A 27,804-nucleotide genomic window follows, 5' to 3' on the forward strand; every position below is an offset into this window, starting at 1 on the left:
ATGTGTATCGCTTCACTCCGGCAGTAAACTATCACCGCGGAAATAATCAACGACTTTACTCCTTTGTTGCATAATGTATTATCCACTATCGTAACTCGATTTTAAAGGTTGTACGGTTAAAAGCGTAAAAATTGCTTTATTTTAATATTTAGATTAAGGGGGCACACCACCTTTGAAATTAAAATCAAAATTTTTCATTAAAAATGTATAAATATTTATATAAATAAACCAAATTTCTTTTACTATTCTTAGACATAATTACCTTTATTTTGATGGTTTTAGACCTTCTATATACCTCTATAATACCTACGTATAGTAGGGAGTCCATAATTCACTTACCGTAAGATTCCAAAGGAACGAATGGCCCAAATGAGCTCAAACTCTAGGATATTGTTTAAAAGTACATTAGTTATGGTATGAATGAGGGGATTTGGTTTAAATTTCATAGAAAAAGTTTTATAAGTATATTACTGATTTTTTATTAATTTTTGATTAATTTTAACATAACTATCATGTAACTTTTTTTCTATGAAAGTTTTTGTAAGGCCGGGGTTCTTGAGAAAAAGTATTATAAACATTTTAAATGTTACTTATTTAGTATGTAGTCTTATGCGGGAATTGCATTTCTAGTGACACTTAAACTTATATTGTAGAAATACTACGGTTCAGTTTTTGTTGAGAATTTTTGTAGTTAAAGATAAACATTTAAAGAATGTTTATCATTTTTAAAAATCGATTAGGTAGCTATAAGTAGTAGAAAGAATTCTATGAGCTGCTGTCAAATGAGCTGCTGTATGGAAGTTTTACTAGTAATTAGGACGAATAGAATCATTTGATATAAATGCATAATCATTATTTAGTGTATGTTAAATTATGCAGCTTCGTAAGTGAAGTAAATTTTGTGAATAGACAAGAAATAAAAAGTGGACTTAGGTTGATTAGGAGCGTAGAGATGGTACGACCTTAAATACTGATAGTATTCTTTTAAAATAAAGTTAAAACATGTTATATTAATATGCATACCTCTTCTTGCGTACAATGAAGACATCGGTCCTTTCTCTTTTAGTCATTTTTTTGCTAAGGTTATTATGTAACTCGATACTTCAAAATAGTCTTGGATTTCCTTAACAGTCCAATTGAATGGTAATAATGTGAGGATATGTAGTTTTTCCTGTTTTGTTCTATTTACATCATACAACATTTTTTGCATAATTTCTGATAAATCTTTGAACTGCTAAAGCTTATTTACAAGAACTTCTACAGCATCTATTTCATTTGTTATAAAATCTGAAACATCGCTTAAAACATGTTGAGAGTAAACTTTAGTTGATGTTTTTGCTGTTTGTATGATAAACAAAATTAATTACTAAAAGTGAGGTATTGTTCGTGATGATTAATTTATAGATTATAATTAATATTAGTCATATACCATCAGATTTCGTTTCTTGAGATGATGCACAAGCATTGGCTAACAATTTTCGACAAACATTACATACTTGGTTGTTCATTTGGAGTAACATAATATTTCTTAATGTTATTGTCTCTTTAAAATGCACTTCTAAAATGTATAACTTTTATACAAAAATGCATTCTCAAAAAACTAATTGAGTAATTTAGTTCACAAAGTTTATAGACGCTCTGATGAATCAAATGAAAAAAAAAACGCATTAAGGTTTATCTTTTTTCTTAAAAAATCTATGGTTAAGTCGCTTTTAGTTATTTATTTCCTTGACTAACACTTATTATTAGGGTACTGCTCCGCCTCTTGATAAGTTGATACAAATACGATCTAACAACACAGATGTATCATACAATAATATTAATTTATGTATATGTTTAGGTTGGTACGAAAACTGTTCTGGATATGGCAAAGACACTAAGAAATTTAGTCGCTTTCATACATCTTAGTACAGCATTTTGTCATGTTGATCAAGAAGAACTTTGTGAACACGTTTATGAAAGTCCTTATAATCCGCATGACGTTATTAAACTTGTAAACTGGTTGGATGAAAAGTCACTGAAATTAATCACATCAAAGTAAGTATTGGATATATATTCATGTAATTTATCAAGAGGAGCCTGGATGGCAGGAATAAGTTTTATACACTGTATCGTCAGGAGCACCGCGACCCGATATAATTTGAAATTTCTTTTTAAACTATTTGCGTCTCACTGATTTAACCTATATTTTATTTGATTTGTTGTTGACACGTATGTATGAGTATCTGATTTTGAAGATTTTAATTAAATCTTTATAATTATCGCGCTACCCGAGAAAAACATCAAAAACTGAAAAAAGGCGTTTTTCTACGTGACGCAATAACTGGAGTAAAAAGGCAATAATCAAAGTGGATAAACTAGGGTAACACTGGGGCAGGGTGATACTAATTTAGGGTGATACTGGGGCAGGGTGATACTAATTTAGGGTGATACTGGGGCAGGGTGATACTGGAACAGGGTGATACTGGAACAGGGTGAAACTGGGGCAGGGTGATACTAGTTCACATGCGTTCTAATTCACCGGTGCGCTGCATGCGTTCTGATTCACCCGTGCGCTGCATGCGTTTTAATTCACATGCGTACTATTCACAAAATTATTTTTTTTTTGTTCCCGCTTCACAGCAAAGAAAGAAAAAATTTTTTGTTTTGCAGAGATTCGAACCGAAAACCTTTTGATTAGTAGTCGGTAAACTTACCAACTTTTCCGTTACGAGTTCTTGGAAGGTAATTTTTTTTCGTTCTTGCTGTGCTGCAGAGAAAGAAAAAAATTTTGGTTTTGCGGATAATTGAGCCGGGAACCTTTGAGTTACCAGCCAACCCTCCTACCAACTTACGAGTTCATGTAAGATTAGGTTTAGATCACAATTATAAGCTTATCTACTACTACTACTACTACTAAATATAAATTATTAATTTACATCGCTGTGATTTTTTTTTAATTTGAATTGTTTTAATTACAAAAAAATCGAAGTCACGCGAATTTTAACTCGGGATTTTTCGATCTCGAGTCCGTCGCCTTAGCGACTCACCCATTGTGACCTCTTAGCATGCTACTTGAATCTTTTGTAGCTATTTTGTTTAGGCAGAGAATCGTATTTGTAGAATGCTTTTGCGAATACTCTTTCTATTTAGAGGAGGAGGAGGAGGAGGATGACGAGGAATCTTTTTTCGTTTTATCGTCGTCATTTGGGAGCATCGTGTAGCCGGAGATGTCTCGGTTTGAACTCATTTTGATGAAATGACTCGAATGAGCGATTGCGCGAGTATTTATGCTTCATCGGACGAGATGTCATCTCACTCCATGAACACGTTATCGAAGTAGTAACGTCTTATGAGTCTGACGTTCTGTCGTGCACAGGTGGCTTCCCAGTCCCAGCTCAATCCGTGATAATAAAGTTCAAGCCATAAATTTTCACGCTTGTACTCCTGAGATAACTTGTACCAAGGAAATGGTTCATCGAATAAAAGTACAACAGGTTTAGCGTCTTCCTAGAGGGGCAGTATGGCCAGCTCCTTCAAGACGAAGTCTTTTCCGGGTTTTTTGAAGCCCTGCATGTCCACTGCGTACTTACGATTATACTGAACGATGCGATCGTGTAAGATCAAGCAGTAAGCTAAAGTTCTAGCTGGAAAGTTGTTTCGAGATTCAAATTTAAGACGAACATTGACTGGAGCACTTTTCAGGGACTCGTTCTGCTTCGAGCAGTCGATTACTATGAGTGGTAAGCGCGAAATAAAATCGTTCTTATTTACGACAGGCTCTGAAAATTTGTCGTAATAGAGATTCTGGAAATTCGCGAACATATCATACAATATAGCGTATTGATAACTGTTGATATCTAAAATCAAGATGCCGTATGGATAGTATTGCAAGTTTAGGAAAAGCTTCACGTTGCTTATATCGCAACGGTCGAATTGATTGGCATTTTCAGATTGCTTATTCTTACGATTTGTTTGAAATCCTAAGATTACAAAGCGTGGTTTTTCCAACTGATTAGAATTCTTGACAGTCCACACATTTTTAGTCGAGGTTGGAAGAACCGGGTACTTGTATAACTCCCAACTGCGAAAACTTATACTAATAGGTCGATTCTTTTCTATGTAATTTAGAAGTCTAATTTTATTAGTGTTGGATGCTACAATGTACAGCCTGAGCAATTCAATTTTTGTCAATTCTAATTTATATTCCTCGAAGGTAGCGACACCTTCTGCAAGAGTCAGCGTCTGAATAATTGCATTCATATCATTTCGCGATCTAGTCCGTACAAGCTCGTGTTTCACGTTGACTACGATCTTTCTGTAATCTTCGGCAAACCCAAATATCATACTCAGCGGTATGTTTACGTCGAAGTAGCCGGAGGCATTGGTCAGTGATTTAGTCTCTGAAATGTCTAACAAGCCTGTATTTTCCATTATTAAACTTTGACTGGGATTGTGTGAAATCCAGCCTTTCATGACTGTGGTCAAACCAACATTTCTACACTTGTCGATTTCTACAGCATTAATTTAATATCTGATCTTTTCGAACATGTGACAGATAGCATTGTTTACCAGCTCAGTACGTGCTAGAGCAGTGCCATTTGGTTTAGTTAATTTACCGCAAACGTACAGCGGATGATTTTGAATAGCGATGCGAATTTTGTCGCTGTTGTTGTAAAATGAGACCGTGTAGGGTTAATGAGCGTGCAGCTCATAATGTGCTAACGACTCATCAAAGCTTACTGGTGACTGCATGCTTAGAATCTCGTCCATTTTTTGTCAAACGGCAGAATAGTATGCAAGTTATTTTCCACCACGAGCGATGACTCGCAAATTTAGGCTTTTTAGGAACTTTATGGTCTGTTGTGTTAGCGCTTCGGCGTTTCGCCGACGACTGATAACTGAATGACACGTCGGTTTACTTATATAGTCTCTACCGATGTCCGTCTTGATCGACTATGCGTATTTGTAAGTGATCTATTCTCTTGACGGTGATTAGAAGGTAAATGACTTGCGACGGGACTTCGATGATCTTATATCCTGGCGGCACAGTGGGAAAAAATTCATGAATGGTATGCGCTAATTGTCCGTTTATGTAGGTACCGCTAGTAATGTTGCACTCGATTCGCAGAGCATTCACTGTAAGAATAGCGACTAACAAGTCAAAAGAATGCTTTAAGTTTTCTGCAGAACGCGTTAAGTGAAACCGAGTAATGTACCAATCGAGTCCTGCGGTCGAAAATCAATCTTGTGATTGCACTTTATAATACTGCGAAGAGTATTGTTGTTAGATTTTATGCTGATCGAAATCTTTTTAGTCAAAATTTCACGAAGATGACTGTCGATATCATGAATCTCGTAACTGCCACTAGGTAAGACGATTTCCTTCTCGCCAACGTAAAATTTATTATTTTCTTTATCGATGTTGGGTATCGAATTAAAAGTTAAAAGTTCAACTAATCCGAGAACGTATTGTTTATGTGGTGATAATTCAGTGGGCGAAAAATACTAAGCTTTGACCATACGGATGAACTACCAGAAAGAGTCAGAGTAAATGAATTCTCCATGACTGTTGAATTAAGAATGAGTCAATTCAAACTTTTTGCATCTTTATATAGGAGTATTGAGCTTGTTGCTCAAAAATTTATGGCAAAGATGACTGCAGTTGAATGTATTATAGTCTTGATATCTGTCAGGGTTGTACTTGTGTAAGTCTAAGTGTGTAGGCGGCTGAAGATTGCCAAAACTATCGAAATAAACGACAGATTTTCCTCGTTTCCGATATGCCACCCAGTGTGTTCCAGGCCCACTAGCATCATCCAAGTTTTCAACAGCTGATTTGTTGTAACGCAGACCACTAGCAGGCAAATCGTTTCTCATAAATACACCACAAAAATGAGGTATTTTCAAAATTTTGGCACACTTCACGAGGTCGGTGTCAGTGAGCGGTCTCTTTGGTAATCTTAGTTCGAGCGACGTTTTTTTTTTTTTAATCAATGTTTTGCCATGCGCTATGCGAAGACCCATTCATGTTTTGTGAGGTTTAAGATAAAGTCCTTGACCAATAGTCAACTTCTCCATCTTTTTATTATGTCTCGAATTTTCTTCCAACTGTAACTTAGCTGCTTCAGAGTTGTTAACCGCTTTTGCGATAGCTGCAGCTCCTCCTGCCAGTGCGCCAGCAGCGTTCAATCCAGCGAAAATAGGTATGAGTAATGGCAAGAAACCACCTACTTTGGACGGTACGGGTAGAACGCGTGGAAAGAGTTTCAACCGCACCCTAAAATCAGCAATGTGGAAAAATTTTGTTTACGCGGCAATTACGAATGTCTGGACATTTTACCTGGTTTATTAGCAACTTAGAATGGAAGCAAACATCGGACTATTGGTATGAAGCCTAAAGATGTATCAAGTGCTAAGGAAGCTGATGTGTTATAACGCTTTGCTGACAAAAAACCTGTGAAGAAGAAAAGCCAAAGTTTAAAGTCGGTGACAAGGTACGAGTGAGCAATGCCAAACAAGTATTTGAATAAGGCACATCTGTGTCGTGGTCGTGCCTAAAAATGGTACACGCCAAACTGGTCAATTGAGATTTTTACAATCACTACAGTATCTGCTACTAAACCAACAACGTATCATCTAAAGGACTATCAAGATCAGCCTATCTCTGGATGCTTCTACGAGCAAGAAATATTGAACCAACAATGTATCATCTAAAGGACTATCAAGATCAGCCTATGTCTGGATGCTTCTACGAGCAAGAAATATTAAAAGCTAAATATGCTGATGTATATCTAGTTGAAAAAGTCTTGAAGAGAAAAGGAAAGCAAGTATTTGTAAAATTACTGGGTTTCGACAGCACTCATAATAGCTGGATTAATAAAGCTAATAATGTATAATATTATAACTGTTTTTTAAATAATAAAATTAATTCTTTCAAGTGAAGAAAATAATTTATTTACTTATTTACAATTGTCGCGAGCACCTAGGTACATACTTATTACTATCTTATTGTATATGATCAGAAACACGCATACATACACAAATACGCACATGCATAAGCAAGCACACACACGCTCACACTTTTTCTTACAATCAGACATTTTGAAGCACTGATTGTGTGTGTCGGAGCACTTGACGTTTTACAAAAACTAAAACTATTTTAAACTCAACACTAAAAACTGTAGTTTATACTAGTTTATACTAGTTCAGACAAGCTTATACTAGCTTATACTAGTTTCAAACTAGTTTAGACTAGATTTACACACACAGAGTTCAAACACGCACTATTTGCTGGAAAACTCGACAATGTACCCGACACGGTACGTCATGAAGAGTTAGAGCTTGTTGGCTGCATCCTGCATATTCTCGAAGAAGCTGTCGTTGGTCAGGAAGGTGTTGGAGACCTTCTTCGGGAGAAATATGTCGAACTCTCTGTTCAACTCTGCCACGATCTTGGGCCCGACTTGATTCTTGGTCTTCCTTCAAGACCGTGACCATATATATTTGGTCTCTCTCCAACTCGAACAGCTTCTTTGTCGGCAGGAATCCTCTCTTAGCGATGCGGTTGAGATTTTCCATAAACATCTGAAACGTAAAAGTCGATTAGTCATAATAATAATTATCAAATATATTATAAGTATGCATTTTATGCTACTTACCTTTGAATAGTTTCTCTCTCTCTCTCTCTCTCTCTCTCCCTCTCTCTCTCTCTCTCTTAAGTGCGAAGATCGTCGTCGTCGTTGCTCTTTCTCTTTTTCGTTGGCGGTGATCTTTCAGCAGGTCCTTTACTGTGCTGTTCAGGATACAGTTTAAGCTCCTGCCTCCATGGGTCTCCCCATGGAGGAGATCCCCCTCTCCAAATATCGTCGGCAAGATCTCACCTGAGATCTCACCTGAGATCTCATGCCAAAATTTCATCTGTTATTTTGGTCCGGAAGCTGCCGGATCCTCTTATTTGGGGGGAGGCTCCTCCTTATAGGCGACTACCAATATTAAAAAACTCATTTTTGAATAAGTTCAAAAAAATAGGTTTCAAAGCATTTTAGATATTTTTTCGATTTTTAAAAATATCTCATCTAAAATCTCACCTGAGATCTCAGGTGACATCTAAGGTGAAATCTCAGATGAGAAATATTTAAAAATCGAAAAAACATCTTAAATGCTTCGAAACCTAGTTTTTTGAACTCTTCTGAGTAGGAGTACCTCCTTATAAGCGACTTCCAATATTAAAAAACTTACTTTTTATTAAATAAGAGGATCCAGCAGCTTCCGGACCAAAAGTACAGATGAGATTTTGGCATGCGATCTCAAGTGAGATGTTATGTAAGATCTCACGTGAGATTTTGCAATAGGGTTATATCCGTGCCTTCAACAAACTTCGTAAAAGATATGTATCTTTCCTTAGTTTGAGGCAGCAGATACACGCGTCCAGGAAAACTTGTAGTAATCTCCTTGATGAACAGATGCGCATCGTATCCGCTGAGATTATGAAATACCACTGGAATGGTCCTGGAATCCTGATAGTTCAGGTTGCACGAGTTATGCGCAGTACCTCTATATCTGTAAAAAAAATGGAGTTCCATATACATGAACATAATATTCTCATACAGAGAGAAAATATGATTACTTACTCTCCTGTGAGATGACAGTGATCTCGAATCTTTCGGAATAAAAGGCTCCTCGCATATGTTGCATTTACGAGCCCTGGTAAACTCTAGTCTTTGCGCATCAGTCAAATCTTTCATTGCCACTGGATTCTTGTACAGATTTTCCACGTCCAGAGCAAGAGCATGGAGATTGCTGACAAACCATTTCGCAGGGCTTTTTTCCTCGATCTGCTGTCGATAGCTCTTGTATACAGATAAAGAGTCGTTGTAGCTACATTTGATGAAAAATCCAACACTGTATGGCTCGTGCTATTGATATGCGTGTGATCGCTGACTGGTTCGAGTAGACACTCAAAGTCAGCGTATGGCTACAACGCAAATGGCACTCTATTTTTGTGTACAAAGTTTTTAAATTGCAGTACACTATCTCTTTTATTTGGAAGCACTACCTTATATTGATTGAGTTTCATGCAATCAACGGTATGCGATGTCAATTTTTCCTCGGTTTGAAAGTAATGTAGACATCTATCACACAGGTGTATTTTGCCACAGTGTCTATTCAACTGTCTCAACAAGAGTCGAGAGAGATTTTTTATCCATACATAATAAAAGTTGTATGCTTTTGTAGGCTCTCTCTCTTCTTGACTTGACGACTGCATATCTTTACTCAACGCTAACCTCACTAACGCCATCAACCACCTCGCTCCATTGCGGACTGTGACACCAGGACGACAACGTCACCCGTGGTACACTGCGGCTCTTCGTGGCCTTGTATCCGAGAGCAATAGACTTTACAGGCGTTTCAGGGACTCCAGGCTCGAATCAGATCGACGCGTTTACAGATTAGCTAGAGACTATGCTCACAAACAAGTCGAGGAGGCCAGACTGAATTATTACTATTCACGCCTGTCCACCTTGACCGATATTGCTGAGATCTGGAAAGAGCTGGAGAAACTTGGAATTTCTGCCACCAAGGCCCCCTTACCATCTAGATTCACCACAGATGAACTCAACACGCATTTCAGCGCGATCTCAAATGATCCGCTGGCTCCTGCTGTTGAGGATTATCTTGTTACCCTGGAAAGTCTTGACCTCCCGGAACATTTCGAATTCAAACCTATAACGGAATCGGACGTGTTGGCTGCGGTGTCGCACTTTGACACTCAGGCCAGGGGGAGCGACGGCATCCCACAGGTTGTCATCTCAAAAGCTTTGCCGGTTCTTGCTCCCTCACTAAGTCATATTTTCAACCTGTCCCTTAGCGAACCCTGCTTCCCATCTGCCTGGAAAATGTCACTTGTGCGCGCACTCAACAAAGTCAGCTCACCAACAGCCCTGACTGATTACCGTCCGATTTCACTTCTCTGCTTTCTTTCCAAGGCTCTGGAGTGGCTAGTGCACAGGCAAGTCTCAGAATACCTTGAATCAAGGCTATTACTAGATAACCTTCAAACAGGCTTCCGCACTGGTCACAGCACTCAATCTGGCCTAATTAAACTAACTGATGATGCCAGAGCTTGGATAAACAATAAGAAAGTAACACTACTCCTTCTCTTTGACTTTAGCAAGGCGTTTGACACTGTGTGTCACGTCAGGCTCCTGAGAAAGCTATCCACCTTCGGCTTCTCAAAGCAAGTCATCCGCTGGTTTGCCTCCTACCTCTCTGGTAGAGAGCAGGCCGTCGTTGGTGACAATAACGAACGTTCTTCTCCTCGGCGTCTCAACATCGGCGTCCCGCAGGGGTCCGTTCTGGGTCCACTGCTGTTTGCATTGTACATCAATGACATCGGTTTCTGCCTTGATACCGATGTTTTCCATCTCATCTACGCGGATAACTTGCAAATTTACAGTCAATGCCACCTCGAAGAGCTCGATTCTTTATCAAACAAGATGAGTGCCAATGCTGAGAGGATTACTGGTTGGGCTGCACAGAATAAGCTAAAACTTAATGTTGCTAAAACTAACTACATTTACAAACTAAAACAGCTACATAAACGCATTACCCTCAACAGCTAACACTTTCATTAACATAGGGGTTGCCCAGGTCAGCTTTGAATCTTCCGTGCGTAATCTGGGATTGGTGCTCGACTCTAAGCTTACATGGAGGGAGCATATTACACAAGTGTGTAAGCGTGCTCACACACTAATGTACAGGCTTTACTTTTTCAGGAAAAGCACCAATCTCAGGTTGCGCAAGCACTTAGTGCAGGCCCTCCTGTTTCCTCTTATAGACTATTGTTCCCTCGTATACTGTGACCTGACGCAGGAACTCGACCTAAAAACTTCAGAGGCTCGTGAATACAGGAATTCGGTACATCTATGGTGTAAGAAGAGATGAGCACATCTCCCCATACAGGCGGGAGTTGCAGTGGCTAACCACTGCCGGACGCAGGAAGTATTTCACTGTTTGTTTCCTAAGAAAAATGTTTAACACAGCCGTACCATCATACGTACTGGCATACTTTGACTTCCGCGTGACACTTCGGCCTGTTAGGGGGGAGGTGATACCTCTGGATATTCCGACATTCGCGACGGAGACGCTGAGGAACTCGTTTCATATCAGCGCCTCATACCTATGGAACAACCTACCATCTCACATTCGTAACACTACATCTGTCTCAGGTTTCAAGAGACTAGCTAAAGAGCACTTTCTTGAGCTTGAAAACACAAACACTTGAATCGCTTGTACACATTCACTCAAACGCACACACACACACGCTTGTACACATTCACGCAAACGCACACACTCACACACTCTCGCTTGACCCATCTTCACATTATCATACTATCACAATACACATTTTTGCTGTACTACTATTGCTGCTGTATACAATTTATCGTACAACATATTGTACGTCAAATAAATCTAATAAATCTAAAAATCTAAATCTTCTTCTTTTTCTTCATCATTGTAAAAGCTTTCAACGAGAAGCAAGTTGACATGCTTGTCTCTTTTTTCAGCCGTCAAGTGTCGAGGTAATAGGGTATATTCCTCGCCCTTCTTCTTCAAGAAGTAAACGTTTACTTAAATTTCATTTACCTCTCAAACTTGAAAACGTTTCTTGGGTCTACGGGAAATTCAGTCCCATCAAAAATATACTTATTAACGTGCTGCGTATAAGACGATACTCGATGAGGATTGGTTTCAACAGAATGCAGAGCCGACAAGATTACCCATTTAAAGCACAGATTATCGTTATTATATATCGCGTTTATGCATGCTTTTTTGTTCTTGATAATAGGCGGCAAATCGATGTAGGAGCTACTTCGCAACGGATTGTATTTGTTGATTTTCACAACTAAATTCAGCACCGTTTGTAGAGTCCAGCCCAATTCTTGCTCCTAAAATTCTTCCGAGTCCGCATCGATACGCTGTACAACATTTGCCATGAACCAGTCGTTTAAGTCCGTACTTAAGTGTATCGACACTGTCTTTGTGTTAAAGTACTTGATGTCCGATACCTCTTCACCACTTTTCACATTCACGTATTTAACAGCCAGCAGCATGTTCACTTTAATATTATGTTCTTTTTCGAGAGTTTTGTTCACTTGCAAAACTTACTGCTGACGCCCCGTCTTTCAAAATCTTGGATATCTTGAGGTGCCTGCGATTCGTGATCACGCCCGTTTTTATTCAGTTCTCAGAAGCACTGTCAACGTCATCCCATTTCACGGATGGAACGTTCGCTTGATTGTTCACTACAGCAAAACCTGCTTCAATAACTTTAGCGTTGAGTTCATGCTCACGTATCAAAAGCACAGCACTTTTTATAAGAGCAATAGCAGTTTGCAGTTTTTGTCTATCTGCTACTGTCAACGTTGCAGAATATGCAAAATAACTTGCATTAGCTATGACCGCATCACCAAGATCCAACCATTTTCTTATGTCCTCAGGGGTAGCGTCACCAGCTAATACGCTTAGATAGCACTTCCACAGGTAAAGGTATATTTCCTTGAAGTACTGCGCCATGATGATTATACTCAGGAGAGAGAGAGAGAGAGAGAGAGAGAGAGAGAGAGAGAGAGAGAGAGAGAGAGAGAAGTCTTGAACTCAAGAGAGGTTCAAGTTCTCAGACTAAATGATTTTCTCACAAGAAAACCTCGTCTTTTATTAAGATTCGAAGAGGAGTGGGGGTAGACACTGTAGAAGAGGTAATTAAATTTTATTAGCTGTAACGTTTGTAGAAGGGGAAATTCGCAAAGTTCTGAATTTCATTCAGAGCCACGTGGGTGTATAAGGAGCACAACAACTCTTTAGGATCATTATTTAGTTCTCCATCGACTGAGTTGCTCCAAGATGAAGTACATTGTAGACGTGCAGGGATTCAATATGCCGAACAACCAGTTTGTCTTCAAGAAGGTGGCCCTGGTACATATCCAGGATGACTGTCTGCCTACGGTAATGCTCTTCAAGCCTCCGCATCCTTGGGAGCAGCTGCCGCCAAATTATCAGAACAAGAACCGTTGGCTTGAGCTAAACTATCACGGGATACTCTGGAAGTCAGGCCGCATTATGTACTTCCGCCTTCTAGGAGTCCTTAACAGAGAAAACACAATGTCTACGAGATATTCTTCCAACTACAATCATCTACAACTTAGAAGACTGGATGTGCTCTTCGCTTAAGAAATTACCAATCGGAGATCTTTCTTGCACTCACCACGTTGCATGCAGTTCTCAACTATCGTGCATACCAAAATGTAATAGCACTGAGACAGTGGTGGCTTTAACAGAAAAAGATGCAAGATTCTTTAATGCACAAGTGATTTAATAAAGCATAAGTATGAAAGATTCGTGGAGAGGTAAAAATGTGGTTTTAAACAGGAAGTACCTCACAGGTGAAGAGCGAGGAGGGGCTCTTTACCATCTTTCATACTTAAAAATTAAATAAAAATATCATTTTTCTATTCTATTAAGACCTAACAAAGGTTAGTGTAAAGTTTTACTAAAAAAAAGAAAACTTAACAAAAGTAAAAAGGTTAGGCGCGTTTGATGTTTTGCGTATCATCATGCATGTCAATAATTTTGTTTACAGTGAAATTACAGATTAAAAAACAACTGAGATCAATTATAAAAAGACAAGTTTACAATCATGAACAAAATGTGTGGGCAATGGCAAGTTACGTAGTGAATATCTTTTGAGTTATTTGTAATTGATTAATATATTACTTAAGTTTAAATTACCAAACATTCGACTCAGACCTTAATTAAGCATAATGATTTTTTGTTTTCCGTATTATAAATAGAATAATATGATTGTAAACTTGACTTTTTATAATTGATCTCAGTTGTTTTTTAATCTGTAATTTCACTGTAAACAAAATTATTGACATGCATGATGATACGCAAAACATCAAACGCGCCTAACCTTTATACTTTAGTTTAGTTTTTGTTTTAGAGATTTCATGTCTTTTTGAGCGAACTTATTGAAATACCTAAAACATAATGATAGGTAGTGCCTGCGACTGATTCGAACACTGAGTTGGGATATTGATATCGTTAATAATCTTGAACACACAAGTTTTACCTAATGTTTCTAATATCTAAACCCACATAAAAAGTATACATTTCAGTGTGAGCGTTGAGTGTGGTCATGTTTGTATGTACATATGCATAAATATGTGCAAGGTTAGGTTGCCATGTATAAAATGTTTGCTATAATTTTATGGCATATTATGCCCACTTACTGCCGCCTGTTAACAGGGACATATGTCCACGATATGCCACATAATCTAGATATACTGGGCATAAAATTTGACATATCGTGGCCATATTAGCCTCAATTTCCTACGAGGGTACTAGGATTTTTATTACGGGAATATCAATATCTCTCGTACCCTGTTGAAAATAATGACGTCATAAAAGGTTCCAATTTGTAGCTTCAAATGACGTTATCTAATGACGTAATTTAACGTCATTTAATGACGTCAGTCAATGACGTCATTATTTTCAACAGGGTATACTGTATTCAGGTGCATGAGATCGCCGATGACAGGGTCTTGGTGATACGGTCCATAGCTTTTGGTGTCTAGAATCAGTTTTTACACTTAGACATTATCGACCACATGTACCTGGACAGTAAACATAACCGATTTGAACATTTTTGCACAAGAAGTACGGTGCGCACTGCATGACTTTGTTATCGGTCACCCTAGACCGCATTTATGGCAGATATTGATACGTGGATACAAAAATCTACAGCGCGCAATATATTTCGACCGCCTCGTCATCGAAGACCCTTGGCACCTAGACACCGAGCGTAATCGTCTACCCCGAAACGATATTCGCATGTATGTGTTACGCCGGGTAAGCCGCACAGAGCGAATACACGTGTAAAATAGAAATATTTGTTATTAGTCCGGAAAGCTAGGGCCTTTAGTTCAGCACGGTGGTTTACACCGACCGCCTTGGGTAAAGAAAGCGAACGCGCAGATAGAAACGAGCGAACAATGCAGTGTTTATGATCGGTCGCGCCCGTACTAATTATCCGTCGGCTATTCTGTTAAGCGGGAGTGAGGACTAGATTCTTTCACAACATTTATACAATCATGCACACATAGACTCAGTCAGAAAGTCAAGTAGGACTAAGAAACTCAGACGATCTCGAGAAACTAAATTAGATTTAGAATAAAAGTCAGTTGGCGATTGGGCAGAGCTTTGCCCTGTCTGTTCGAACTCCGGATGCAGAAGGCTCCTCCTTGTGATCACACATGGGCTTTTATAGGTGGATGGAGGTGGATGGAGGTGTGGAAAAGGATAGGACGAAGAGTGTGTCTTTTTGGCGGTGCTTGGAAAATGAGTCGGCGTCCCTTCTCCCCGCGGCTAATTTATAACTAATCGGGTGGTCGCAGTCTGTCACCTACTTGCGAGACCGAGCACTCATAACTTGTACCTCCCCTTCTCCAGGTGGGCAGCTGTCAGCTTCTTGCTTTTTGTTGCAAGTTTGGTATTGATCCATTCGGATGACCTCCTGTTTAATTTCGGAGTCATAACACGTGTCTTGTCTGTTATAATTATGTGCGTGGTTGATTCGATGTGTCGTTGCGTCGGTTGTAGTCTCATGCTGTAGAGTCCTCCTATACCGCGGCCTAGGTAGGGTGTCTGCTGTACCGATGGACGAGTGTGTATCCCTGGTTAAGTGTTGCTCTCTGTAGTACCGACTGACAGGCGTGTGCCGACTGTTCTATGTAATATCGAAGGACGTGATACTCCCCCTTTCGTTTTGTTGACAGTGCCAGGCACTGTTTATTTAGGAAAATTAATGGATAGGTGTACATTTTTATTTTTATTTGTGTGACCATGAGTGGTTTGCTTAATATTAATTCTGTAATGTGAACTTTCTGAGTTTCTTTAATTAATATTTGCCTTTTCTTATTTGTTGTATTTTTCTCATTATTAATATTAAGTATTTGTTGTGTTAATAATAGTGTTTGTATGTCTGTGTGTTGTTGTTAACCCTGAGTCGAATAAAAGTATGACCGGGTATTAGTGTATGCTAGCCCCGTGGCAGCGCGCTCGGCTTCTGACCTCAAGGATCCGGGATCTAATCTCGGTCGGGTCGTTTTCTTTTTTTGAAATTTTTTTTTTGTATGTAAAAATTTTTTTTGATAGTGCTCGGATTCCCGAGCACTGCACGTCTTTCTTTGTTATTGCATTTTGTGTGTGTGTGTGTGTGTGTGTGTGTGTGTGACTGTTGTACAATTTATTATGTTTGTTTTGTATTGGTGTGTGTATTTTTCTTTATTATTAATTGTTAGGGATTACAATTTTTTCCTGTGGAAACATAAAACTTTGTCATTCATCATTTTTTTTTTTTTTGTTGCTGTCCCCTAATCCCAGCTTTCTTCTTCCTGATAGCTTTCTTCTTCTTTCCAGCCATAATCCAGGAGTTCGAGTCTGTCCGCATGGGTTATGCCAGAGATTAGTAGAGAGATTGACAATGCCGTGTTAAAAAGGCGTGCTGAATTCGATCATGACACCACCATGCGGTGCGTACCCGAACTATACGCATCTAGCAAAAATCTCCCACTCTCGCGTCTGCGCACTTGCCAGCTGCAGTCTCGCGCGCTGAATGGGCCACCGAGCTCGCGAACTGTTCAAAAAGAGATGAGGGAAAGACATTTTCGGGAGCCGATAATGCACAAAGCTAGGGTTCAAATCTTGTGCAGGGATTTTTTTTATTCATAATATTATTTTACATTAGGTGTAATAAAGTACATGTAGCCTCAATATAGACATTGTTTAATGATTTTTATTCTTATTATGAAACACTCTAAAAGCCAAAGTTGAAAATCTGTAAGTGGAAAGTTAAAAACATACATTTTGAACTTTATAAAAGATTGAAGTGAACCTATATTAATCTTTAAAAACTGTCTGATGTTCGTAAAAGATTGAGATGATTATTTAACATTGTTGTGGGTTGCGTCAAACGATTAAATTTATCAAATTACACTTTTGTGTCTATAAGTCTTATTTCTACCTCTTAAATATTATCATGGGTTAAAAGTTAAAAAAGAATTAGGTAATAAACCAGGCTGAAAAGGATTAGGTAGTAAACTAGGCTGAGTATAGATTATTCAGGTATATTATTATGCTAATAAGAATGTTAAAATAACAAAATAAACGAATGTAAAAAATTTTAATTATTTGAAGTAGTCATGATTAAACCTAAACGAAAAAGTTAAGCTTAAGCTTAAACAAAAATAAATCAAACTAACAAGCCACCCCACCCTCCCGATAAACATATGCCATTTTCGATTGTTTGACTCCAACGACGTTCGTGGTTGCGCGGTCAACGTCGTGGCTCGGTATTCTTATGAACTCGAGTTCAAGTCCGAGACCCGACGAATTTTTTTTCAACTTTCTACTTGCTTATGAAAAATATATACACTGAAAAAAAACACAGTCGTTTCTGCTGTAAAGTCCGGTAGTTTTAACCGTTCTGCCACCGTAACGACTGTTCAGTAAGAACAACGGTGTGCCACTGGTAGTTTTGGCGAGTCGCGACTCGTAAAATTGGTAACTTACGCGGGACACCAGCAAAAACGACAAAACTGATTCTTTAAAACTGCTGAACTCTACGGTAATTTTGGCGAGTCTTTATACAATGACGGATTACTGGTGCGAGTTCAGTTAAAATGGCTGTGTTTTTTTTCAGTGTAATATGTAATAATAACGAATATCTTATTATTTTATTTATTTTAATTATCTCGTACATATGATATCGGTTTCATAAGTATATGTAAAACCAAAAATAATTTAATTTTTATTCATACAATTTAGGAGTTCCATTTTTGCTGTTTTTCTAGTAAACAATGAAAAAGTTAACAATTGTACTTAAATTTATTGCACCTCCCTTCCATACTATACTTATCTAACTAAAAAAATAATTGCTGAAGCAAAATGTCATATTGCATTCTACTTTCGAGACTATTCTATTCTCTAGACATAACCTTAAAATTTTAAAAGGAAGTTGGCGACGAAACCGCGGCAATTTTGAAATTTATATCAGCGCGAAATGAATCATATATTGTAAAGTTTGATATATTTCCGTGATAGAAAACAAATATTAAAAATATCAATCATTTATATTCCATTTAATAAGTTAATGAAATTATAGCCTACTACAGTGCGCGCAGCGCACTGCACCAAGTCTATATACTACCAGGGAATTTTAGGGTCTCTGATTACAAATCTGTTATCAGATTTGTAAAATAATGCATATAACAACTTCACACGGAATACATTCCAAAATTCAGTCCTTTATTTTTGTTGAACCAAAATCTTGCATACTAACAAGGATTTCGGAGTAACGGATGATGAATCTTATATCAATTTTGCAACAAAATGCAGCAAGTTTTAGACTCAACTTCATATGCTCTGATAAGCCATTTACTCTACGCACCGTAAATTTCAATGTAACGAAACAACGAAGGAAGATGAGGCAAGCGGAAGGAAGCAAAAAATAAATCTAAAACCGAAATGAATTAACCCATTTAACCTACGCTCTCCGAACTCAATAAATTATTTAAACTACATCTCGGCTCATCGAAGAAAGGCGAGCGAAGCGAGTATAAAATCAAAGCTCTTAAACCCAGCTAACCCATGCTCCCCGAGATCAGGAATTTATTTAAACAACACCTCGGCACATCGGAGGAAGGCGAGCGAAGCGAGTATAAATCAAAAACCAAAGTGCTTAAACTCAGCTACCCCATGCTCTCCGAGATCAGTAATTTATTTAAACAACACCTCGGCACATCGGAGGAAAGCGAGCGAAGCGAGTATAAATCAAAAACCAAAGCGCTTAAACCCAGCTACCCCATGCTCTCCGAGATCGGTAATTTATTTAAACAACATCTCGGCACATCGGAGGAAGGCGAGCAAAGCTAGGATAAAATCTAAAATCAAAGCGCTTAAATCCAGCTACCCCACGCACAACAAGTTTATATATAAAACATAAACTCTTATACCCACCTACCCCTCGCATTATCAGTTTCCGCACTTGGCACAGCGGAGGAAGGCGAGCAATTGCTAGAATTTTATCAAAAACATAAACTCTCAAACCAATCTACCCTATGCACTGCGAGTTTCCGTACTCGGCACAGAGGAAGAAAGCGAGCAATTGCAAGAATTATTGTATACAAGCATGTATGCAATATGTTGTCCAATAATGTCTACATGTACAAGCTATTGTAATCGATATAAGCCGCGCATTTCCTATAGAATTCTCTTGGCGCGTGGATTGAAAATGAATGGATGCTTCAAATGAGTACTCTCAAATTATAGAATTTTGAAGAGTATGTTTACGTAACTTGTACATAATTTGTTTTTCTAGAATAAAAAATGCGAGAGTAAATTGACTACCAAGCTGTAGTATGACTGTAAACCTCGCTCGCCTTCCTCCTCTATGCCGAGTTCTGAAACTCGCAGTGCGAGGGGTAGGTGGATTTTAGATTTACATATAATTATATCTCTCGCACGCCTTACTCCGTTGTGTCGAGTACGTAAACTCGCAGTGCATGGGATAGATGAGTTTGAGAGTTTATGTTTTTGATATAATTCTCGCAGTTGCTCGCCTTTCTTCGATTTGCCGAGGTGTTGATTAAATAAATGATTGATCTCGGAGAGCATGGGGGAGCTGGGTTTAAGCACTTCGGTTTTTGATTTATACTCGCTTCGCTCGCCTTCCTCCGATGTGCCGAGGTGTTGATTAAATAAATTACTGATCACGGAGAGCATGGGGTAGCTGGGTTTAAGCACTTTGATTTTTGATTTATACTCGCTTCGCTCGCCTTCCTCCGATGTGCCGAGGTGTTGTTTAAATAAATTACTGACCTCGGGGAGCATGGGTTAGCTGGGTTTAAGAGCTTTAATTTTATACTCGCTTCGCTCGCCTTTCTTCGATGAGCCGAGATGTAGTTTAAATAATTTATTGAGTTTGGAGAGCGTAGGTTAAATGGATTAATTCATTTCGGTTTTAGATTTATTGTTTGCTTCCTTCCGCTTGGATGGCGTATGTCCTTATTGTAATGCTTCTTACTGGTCCGTAGAGTTTTCTAAGAAAAGTTGTTGTCATAATGGTAAGGTGAAATTACCACTGCTCAGTAAATATAATAATAGTTTAAGGTGGAGTTCTGGTGAATTTTCTAACTTTTATATATTACAGTCTCATTTTCTAAAACTTTGTACTTATATTCGGTATAAAACAAGAGGAGGATTTGTAAATTTTGAGCCATATATATAGTATATTTTTCAAGTTATTGCAAATAAATAGTTTAAAATTAGGCTTACTTGCAAAGGTCTCTTGCGCACTCCTTTTTAACTAACACTCAAATTCTGAAGGCCAATGTTTGCATTTATTAAAAATTAAAATTTCATAGTGACCCGATTTAAAAAAAAAGACCATTAATAAAATTTAGTACGTGAAAAATCGGTTATTGGACAAGAAGTTCTAATAATTTTTAATCTAAAAACTATTTTTTGACGTACTAAATTTTATTAATTTGCTTTTTTAAAAATCGGGTCACTATGAAATTTTATTCCCGAATAAATGCAAATATTGGTCGTAAGAATTGTGGTTTTAGTTGAAAAAGAGTGCGCAAGAGACATTTGCAATTAAGCCCAATTTTGAACTATTTTTTGCAATAATTTGAGTAATATACTATATATATGGCTCCAAATTTACAAATCTTTCTCTTTTTTGTATCGAATATGAGTACAAAATTTAAGAAAATGTGACTGCGATATAAAAAGTTCACCAGAACCCCACTTTAAAAGAATTATTATTCAATGATAGAAAATTTAGAGATCTAATTTATTATTACAATAATATTTTCTCGTTTGCTACATTTAAAGCAAATGTTATCAAGAAATTTAAATCTAGAATTTATAACTTAAAAATTCAAGGTCAAGTTTGACATATATAACCTAATACAATTAAAGCTTCAAATAATACAGCTCATTGTGGTCGAATTTTATATATATATATATATATATATATATATATATATATATATATATATATATATATATATGTATGCCGAGTGGGCACTTTGGGGAGATTTACAAAAACCATATCTTTGATCTTCCATAGGATATTTAGCTTTACTTACACCCAAAAATTACTGTAATATCGTCTATTTTTCAAAATATGGAATTTTAACCAAGATATGTCCAATTAAAGCTACTTTATGGCACTTCGGGGAGATGAAAACTCTCCAAAGTGCCTACGATATTTTATTTAGAGTTTTTATTACAAATGTAAAACATAGTAAAAAAACAGTTCAAAAACTGTGAGAGAAAAACATCTGTAAATAAAAATAGGTAAAATAATGGCTATGCAATAGAATATGCATTCTCACTAAGATTAATCACCAGACTATAGAGACAGCATAACTATCGTGATATTCGGTCATGTCGCATCGCGACAGTCGGTATGGTATGCTTGCGTACTTTCATAACAAAACGGTTTAATGTAGTTTGATAATTGATTTGAATCTGACTCCGTAGGTGACGGTGGTAGTGCTGTCGCCGTAATCCGGTTACTTTAAGTTGCTAATGTGAGCAACTATAACGTCATTATTTATCAGTCTCCCACCACTGAGTGTCTTTCTTTTGTTAATTCATTACTCGATAAAATATTTAATTTACGGCCCTTTTATCGAGTTAGTAATGCTGTCTTTATAGCCCGGCTGATTAATGCTGGTGATCAAAACATATCTAATTATATGTTTATCATTGTAAATAAAGCTGTTCCTGATCACCGATATCTTAATTACAGTCGTTATGGTCCGGTGGCGTACTTTTGTAACAAACAGGTTTAATGTAGCTTGCTGAAACTGAAATTGTTAGTTATGCTATCGTTATAGTCTGGGTGAATAATGCCGGTAATGATACAAGATCTATTGCTCAGCCATTATTTCATCTATTTTTACTTACCGGTGCTTTGATCATTAAATGCTTATCATTGTAAATGAAGTTGTTACTTATTACCGATATCTCTATTACAGTTGTTATGGTCCGGTGGCGTACTTTTGTAACAAACAAGTTTAATGTAGTTTGCTGAAATTGAAATTTTAGTCTACTGCCCTTTTATCGCGTTAGTTATGCTGTCATTATATAGTATGGGTAGTTAATGCTGGTGGTAAAAAAAATCTATTATATGGCCTTAACCGACGTAATTATATTTACAGATTATTAGCTAGTTAAATACTAATGATTATGTATAAAACTTATTACCGACAATTTTATTACAGACGTTACAGTCCAGTTGTCGCGTTTGATAATGTAACTAATCAATATAGTATGAAAATTTATTCGATACTGATGGCGTATGTAACGGTGATAGTGAAGTCGCTGTTATCCGTTAATTTATGTTGCTAATGTTCGCAACTACAACCTATAATTATTTTTCAGTCTGCTTCCAATGACTGTCTTTCTTTTATAATTTTATTATTTAATTTAATATTGTTTTTACCGTGCTTTTAACGCCTTAGAAAGAATCTATTCCATGACCTTTAACTCACATAATTATATTTACAGATTCTTAGTTACTGAAATCCTGATCGTTATAGTAAAACTCTTACACTTATCACGGATAATCTCATTGCAGTCGTTGCAGTCCGGTGTCTTTCTTTTGTAGATCTATTATGTAATCAAATATTTAGTCTACCGCCCTTTAATCGCGTTGGTTATACTGTCGGCATAGTCCGGATGATTTTCTTGTCATGTTAAAAAAAAAACTATGCCATCGCCTTTAACTTAACCAATTATATTTACAGATTCTTAGCTAGTTAGAAACTAATCAATATATATGAAGCTATTACTTATTACCGATAATCTTATTACATTCCGGTGGTGTCGTTTGATAACGTAACGAGTCAATGTATTATGAAAATTTATTCGATTATGAATGCGTAGTTATCAGTGGTTGTGCTGTCAGTGTTATCCGGTTACTCTAAAAGTTACTAATGTTTACAACCACAACCTGTTATTATTTTCCGGTTTGCTACCATTGACAGTTAGGCCAAGCAACAGAGCATTTCTTCGTGACATAAAGACTATAGAAAAACCAACTGTTGGGTCATGTGAAGGACAGTTATTAGATGAAAACTGCACACTTTCCAACTCCTTAATCATTGTCTTATGCTTTGTTATTAACAAATTAGTGCACTTTTTTTTTAATATAAAGTGGAAACTATTTAAAGAATCTATTTGCTGCAATAAGATTAGTTGTTGAGAACAAAATTCCGAAGAGAATGAGATCTCGAATGATGCAATAGGATAATTAAAACTAAAGTTATTGCGAAAAAACCGAAAAATTCTCCATTTTTTTGAAAAATTTATAACTTTGCCAATTTTAAACATTCAGAAATGAAATTTTGCACACAAGTAGCTATTAACATATACCTCATGTGTGCAAAACCCGGTTTCTGTCGGACAAATAGTTTTTGTGCAGTTGCTGTCGGAAAATTTTTTTGCGATTTATTGCTAATTTATTAATAACAAAGCACAGCAGTTTTTTTCCGCCACAATTGAAAATGTCGTTAGTATCCGGTCCTTAAAGGGATTATTAGATTATGAATAAATTAATAAATTTTATGAGTAGATTTAATGTAGGTCAGCTCCGTTTGTGCAAAGTTGATGTACTGTCGTCCGTTTCCGGTCCTCAAGTACAACACTTGAGTAAATGCAAAATGTCGTCATTATCCGGTTTGAATTATTATATGACAATATACTATTGTAACAGGCCTTATGTTATAGTTACGACGTTTCAATTTGATATACTATATTGTCGTTCTTATCCTGGATTAGTTTTTTTCCGTTATAATTGAAAATGTCGTTAGTATCCGGTCTTTAAAGGGCTTATTAGATTATGAATAAATTAATAAATTTTATGAGTATATTTAGTCTAGGTCAGATCCGTTTGTTCAAAGTTGATGTGCTGTCGTCCGTTTCCGGTCCTCAAGTACAACACATGAGTAAATGCAAAATGTCGTCATTATCTAGGTCAGCTCCGTTTGTTCAAAGTTGATGTACTGTCGTTCGTTTCCTGTCCTAAAGTACAACACTTGAGTAAATGCAAAATGTCGTCATTATCCGGTTTGAATTATTATATGACAATATACTATTGTAAGAAATCCAATGTTATAGTTACGACGTTTCAATTTGATATACTATATTGTCGTTCTTATCCTGGATCAGTTTTTTTCCGTCACAATTGAAAATGTCGTTAGTATCCTGTCATTAAATGGATTATTAGATTATGAATAAATTAATAAATTTTATGAGTAGATTTAGTCTAGGTCAGATCCGTTTGTTCAGAGTTGATATACTGTCGTCCGTTTCCGGTCCTCAAGTACAACACTTGAGTAAATGCAAAATGTCGTCATTATCCGGTTTGAATTATTATATGACAATATACTATTGTAACACGCTTTATGTTATAGTTACGACGTTTCAATTTGATATACTATATTGTCGTTCTTATCCTGGATTAGTTTTTTCCGTTATAATTGAAAATGTCGTTATTATCCGGTCCTTAAAGGGCTTATTAGATTATGAATAAATTAATAAATTATATCAGGATATTTAGTCTAGGTCAGATCCGTTTGTTCAGAGTTGATGTACTGTCGTTCGTTTCCGGTCCTCAAGTACAACACTTGAGTAAATGCAAAATGTCGTCATTATCCGGTTTGAATTATTGTATGACAATATACTATTGTAACACGCCTAATGTTATAGTTACGACGTTTCAATTTGAGATACTATATTGTCGTTCTTATCCTGGATCAGTTTTTTCCGTCATAATTGAAAATGTCGTTAGTATCCGGTCCTTAAAGGGCTTATTAGATTATGAATAAATTAATAAATTTTATGAGTAGATTTAGTCTAGGTCAGATCCGTTTGTTCAAAGTTGATGTACTCTCGTCCGTTTCCGGTCCTCCAGTACAACACTTGAGTAAATGCAAAATGTCGTTATTATCCGGTTTGAATTATTATAAGATAATATACTATTGTAATAAGCCTAATGTTATAGTTACGACGTTGCAATTTGAGATACTATATTGTCGTTCTTATCCTGGATCAGTTTTTTTCCGTCACAATTGAAAATGTCGTTAGTATCCTGTCATTAAAGGGATTATTAGATTATGAATAAATTAATAAATTTTATGAGTAGATTTAGTCTAGGTCAGATCCGCTTGTTCAAAGTTGATGTACTGTCGTTCGTTTCCGGTCCTTAAGTATAACACTTGTGTAAATGCAAAATGTCGTCATTATCCGGTTTGAATTATTATATGACAATATACTATTGTAACAGGCCTAATGTTATAGTTACGACGTTTCAATTTGATATACTATATTGTCGTTCTTATCCTGGATCAGTGTTTTTCCGTCACAATTGAAAATGTCGTTAGTATCCTGTCATTAAAGGGATTATTAGATTATGAAGAAATTAATAAATTTTATGAGTATATTTAGTCTAGGTCAGATCCGTTTGTTCAGAGTTGATGTACTGTCGTCCGCTTCCGGTCCTCAAGTACAACACTTGAGTAAATGCAAAATGTCGTCATTATCCCGTTTGAATTATTATATGACAATATACTATTGTAATAAGCCTAATGTTGTAGTGACGATGTTGCAATTTGAGATACTATATTGTCGTTCTTATCCTGGATCAGTTTTTTTTCCGTTATAATTGAAAATGTCGTTAGTATCCTGTCATTAAAGGGATTATTAGATTATGAATAAATTAATAAATTTTATGAGTAGATTTAGTCTAGGTCAGATCCGCTTGTTCATAGTTGATGTACTGTCGTCCGTTTCCGGTCCTTAAGTATAACACTTGTGTAAATGCAAAATGTCGTCATTATCCGGTTTGAATTATTATATGACAATATACTATTGTAATAGGCCTAATGTTATAGTTACGACGTTTCAATTTGATATACTATATTGTCGTTCTTATCCTGGATCAGTTTTTTTCCGTCACAATTGAAAATGTCGTTAGTATCCTGTCATTAAAGGGATTATTAGATAATGAATAAATTAATAAATTTTATGAGTAGATTTAGTCTAGGTCAGATCCGTTTGTTCAGAGTTGATGTACTGTCGTCCGTTTCCGGTCCTCAAGTACAACACTTGAGTAAATGCAAAATGTCGTCATTATCCGGTTTGAATTATTGTATGACAATATACTATTGTAACACGCCTAATGTTATAGTTACGACGTTTCTATTTGAGATACTATATTGTCGTTCTTATCCTGGATCAGTTTTTTTCCGTCGCAATTGAAAATGTCGTTAGTATCCGGACCTTAATAGGATTATTAGATTATGAATAAATTAATAAATTTTATCAGGATATTTAGTCTAGGTCAGCTACGTTTGTTCAAAGTTGATGTACTGTCTTTCGATTCTGGTCCTCAAGTACAACTCTTGAGTAAATGCAAAATGTCGTCATTATCCGGTTTGAATTATTATATGACAATATACTATTGTAACAGGCCTTATGTTATAGTTACGACGTTTCAATTTGATATACTATATTGTCGTTCTTATCCTGGATTAGTTTTTTTCCGTTATAATTGAAAATGTCGTTAGTATCCGGTCCTTAAAGGGCTTATTAGATTATGAATAAATTAATAAATTTTATGAGTATATTTAGTCTAGGTCAGATCCGTTTGTTCAAAGTTGATGTACTCTCGTCCGTTTCCGGTCCTCCAGTACAACACTTGAGTAAATGCAAAATGTCGTTATTATCCGGTTTGAATTATTATAAGATAATATACTATTGTAATAAGCCTAATGTTATAGTTACGACGTTGCAATTTGAGATACTATATTGTCGTTCTTATCCTGGATCAGTCTTTTTCCGTTATAATTGAAAATGTCGTTAGTATCTGGTCTTTAAAGGGCTTATTAGATTATGAATAAATTAATAAATTTTATGAGTATATTTAGTCTAGGTCAGATCCGTTTGTTCAAAGTTGATGTACTGTCGTCCGTTTCCGGTCCTCAAGTACAACACTTGAGTAAATGCAAAATGTCGTCATTATCCGGTTTGAATTATTGTATGACAATATACTATTGTAACACGCGTAATGTTATAGTTACGACGTTTCTATTTGAGATACTATATTGTCGTTCTTATCCTGGATCAGTTTTTTTCCGTCACAATTGAAAATGTCGTTAGTATCCGGACCTTAATAGGATTATTAGATTATGAATAAATTAATAAATTTTATCAGGATATTTAGTCTAGGTCAGCTCCGTTTGTTCAAAGTTGATGTACTGTCTTTCGTTTCTGGTCCTCAAGTACAACTCTTGAGTAAATGCAAAATGTCGTCATTATCCGGTTTGAATTATTATATGACAATATACTATTGTAATAAGACTAATGTTATAGTTACGACGTTTCAATTTGAGATACTATATTGTCGTTCTTATCCTGGATCAGTTTTTTCCGGCATAATTGAAAATGTCGTTAGTATCCGGTCATTAAAGGGCTTGTTAGATTATGAATAAATTAATAAATTTTATCAGGATATTTAGTCTAGGTCAGATCCACTTGTTCAAAGTTGATGTACTGTCGTCCGTTTCCGGTCCTTAAGTATAACACTTGTGTAAATGCAAAATGTCGTCATTATCCGGTTTGAATTATTATATGACAATATACTATTGTAACAGGCCTTATGTTATAGTTACGACGTTTCAATTT

The 27,804-nt window shown here is 36.5% G+C and overlaps 1 protein-coding gene across 8 annotated transcripts in view; it reads left to right on the top strand.

Moving 5' to 3' along the window:
* Positions 1-27,804, top strand: part of LOC100117878 (putative fatty acyl-CoA reductase CG5065) — a 267,482-nt gene that overhangs the window by 98,951 nt on the left and 140,727 nt on the right. For all 8 annotated transcript variants that reach the window (XM_031927035.2, XM_032601844.1, XM_032601843.1 and 5 more), the window contains one exon: positions 1,841-2,037. In XM_031927035.2, the coding sequence (XP_031782895.1) occupies positions 1,841-2,037 (197 nt within the window). The remainder of the gene's footprint in view (positions 1-1,840; positions 2,038-27,804) is intronic.

Source organism: Nasonia vitripennis (genome assembly GCF_009193385.2).
Source record: "Nasonia vitripennis strain AsymCx chromosome 3 unlocalized genomic scaffold, Nvit_psr_1.1 chr3_random0009, whole genome shotgun sequence".
In the NCBI taxonomy this organism is placed as follows: Eukaryota; Metazoa; Arthropoda; class Insecta; order Hymenoptera; family Pteromalidae; genus Nasonia; species Nasonia vitripennis.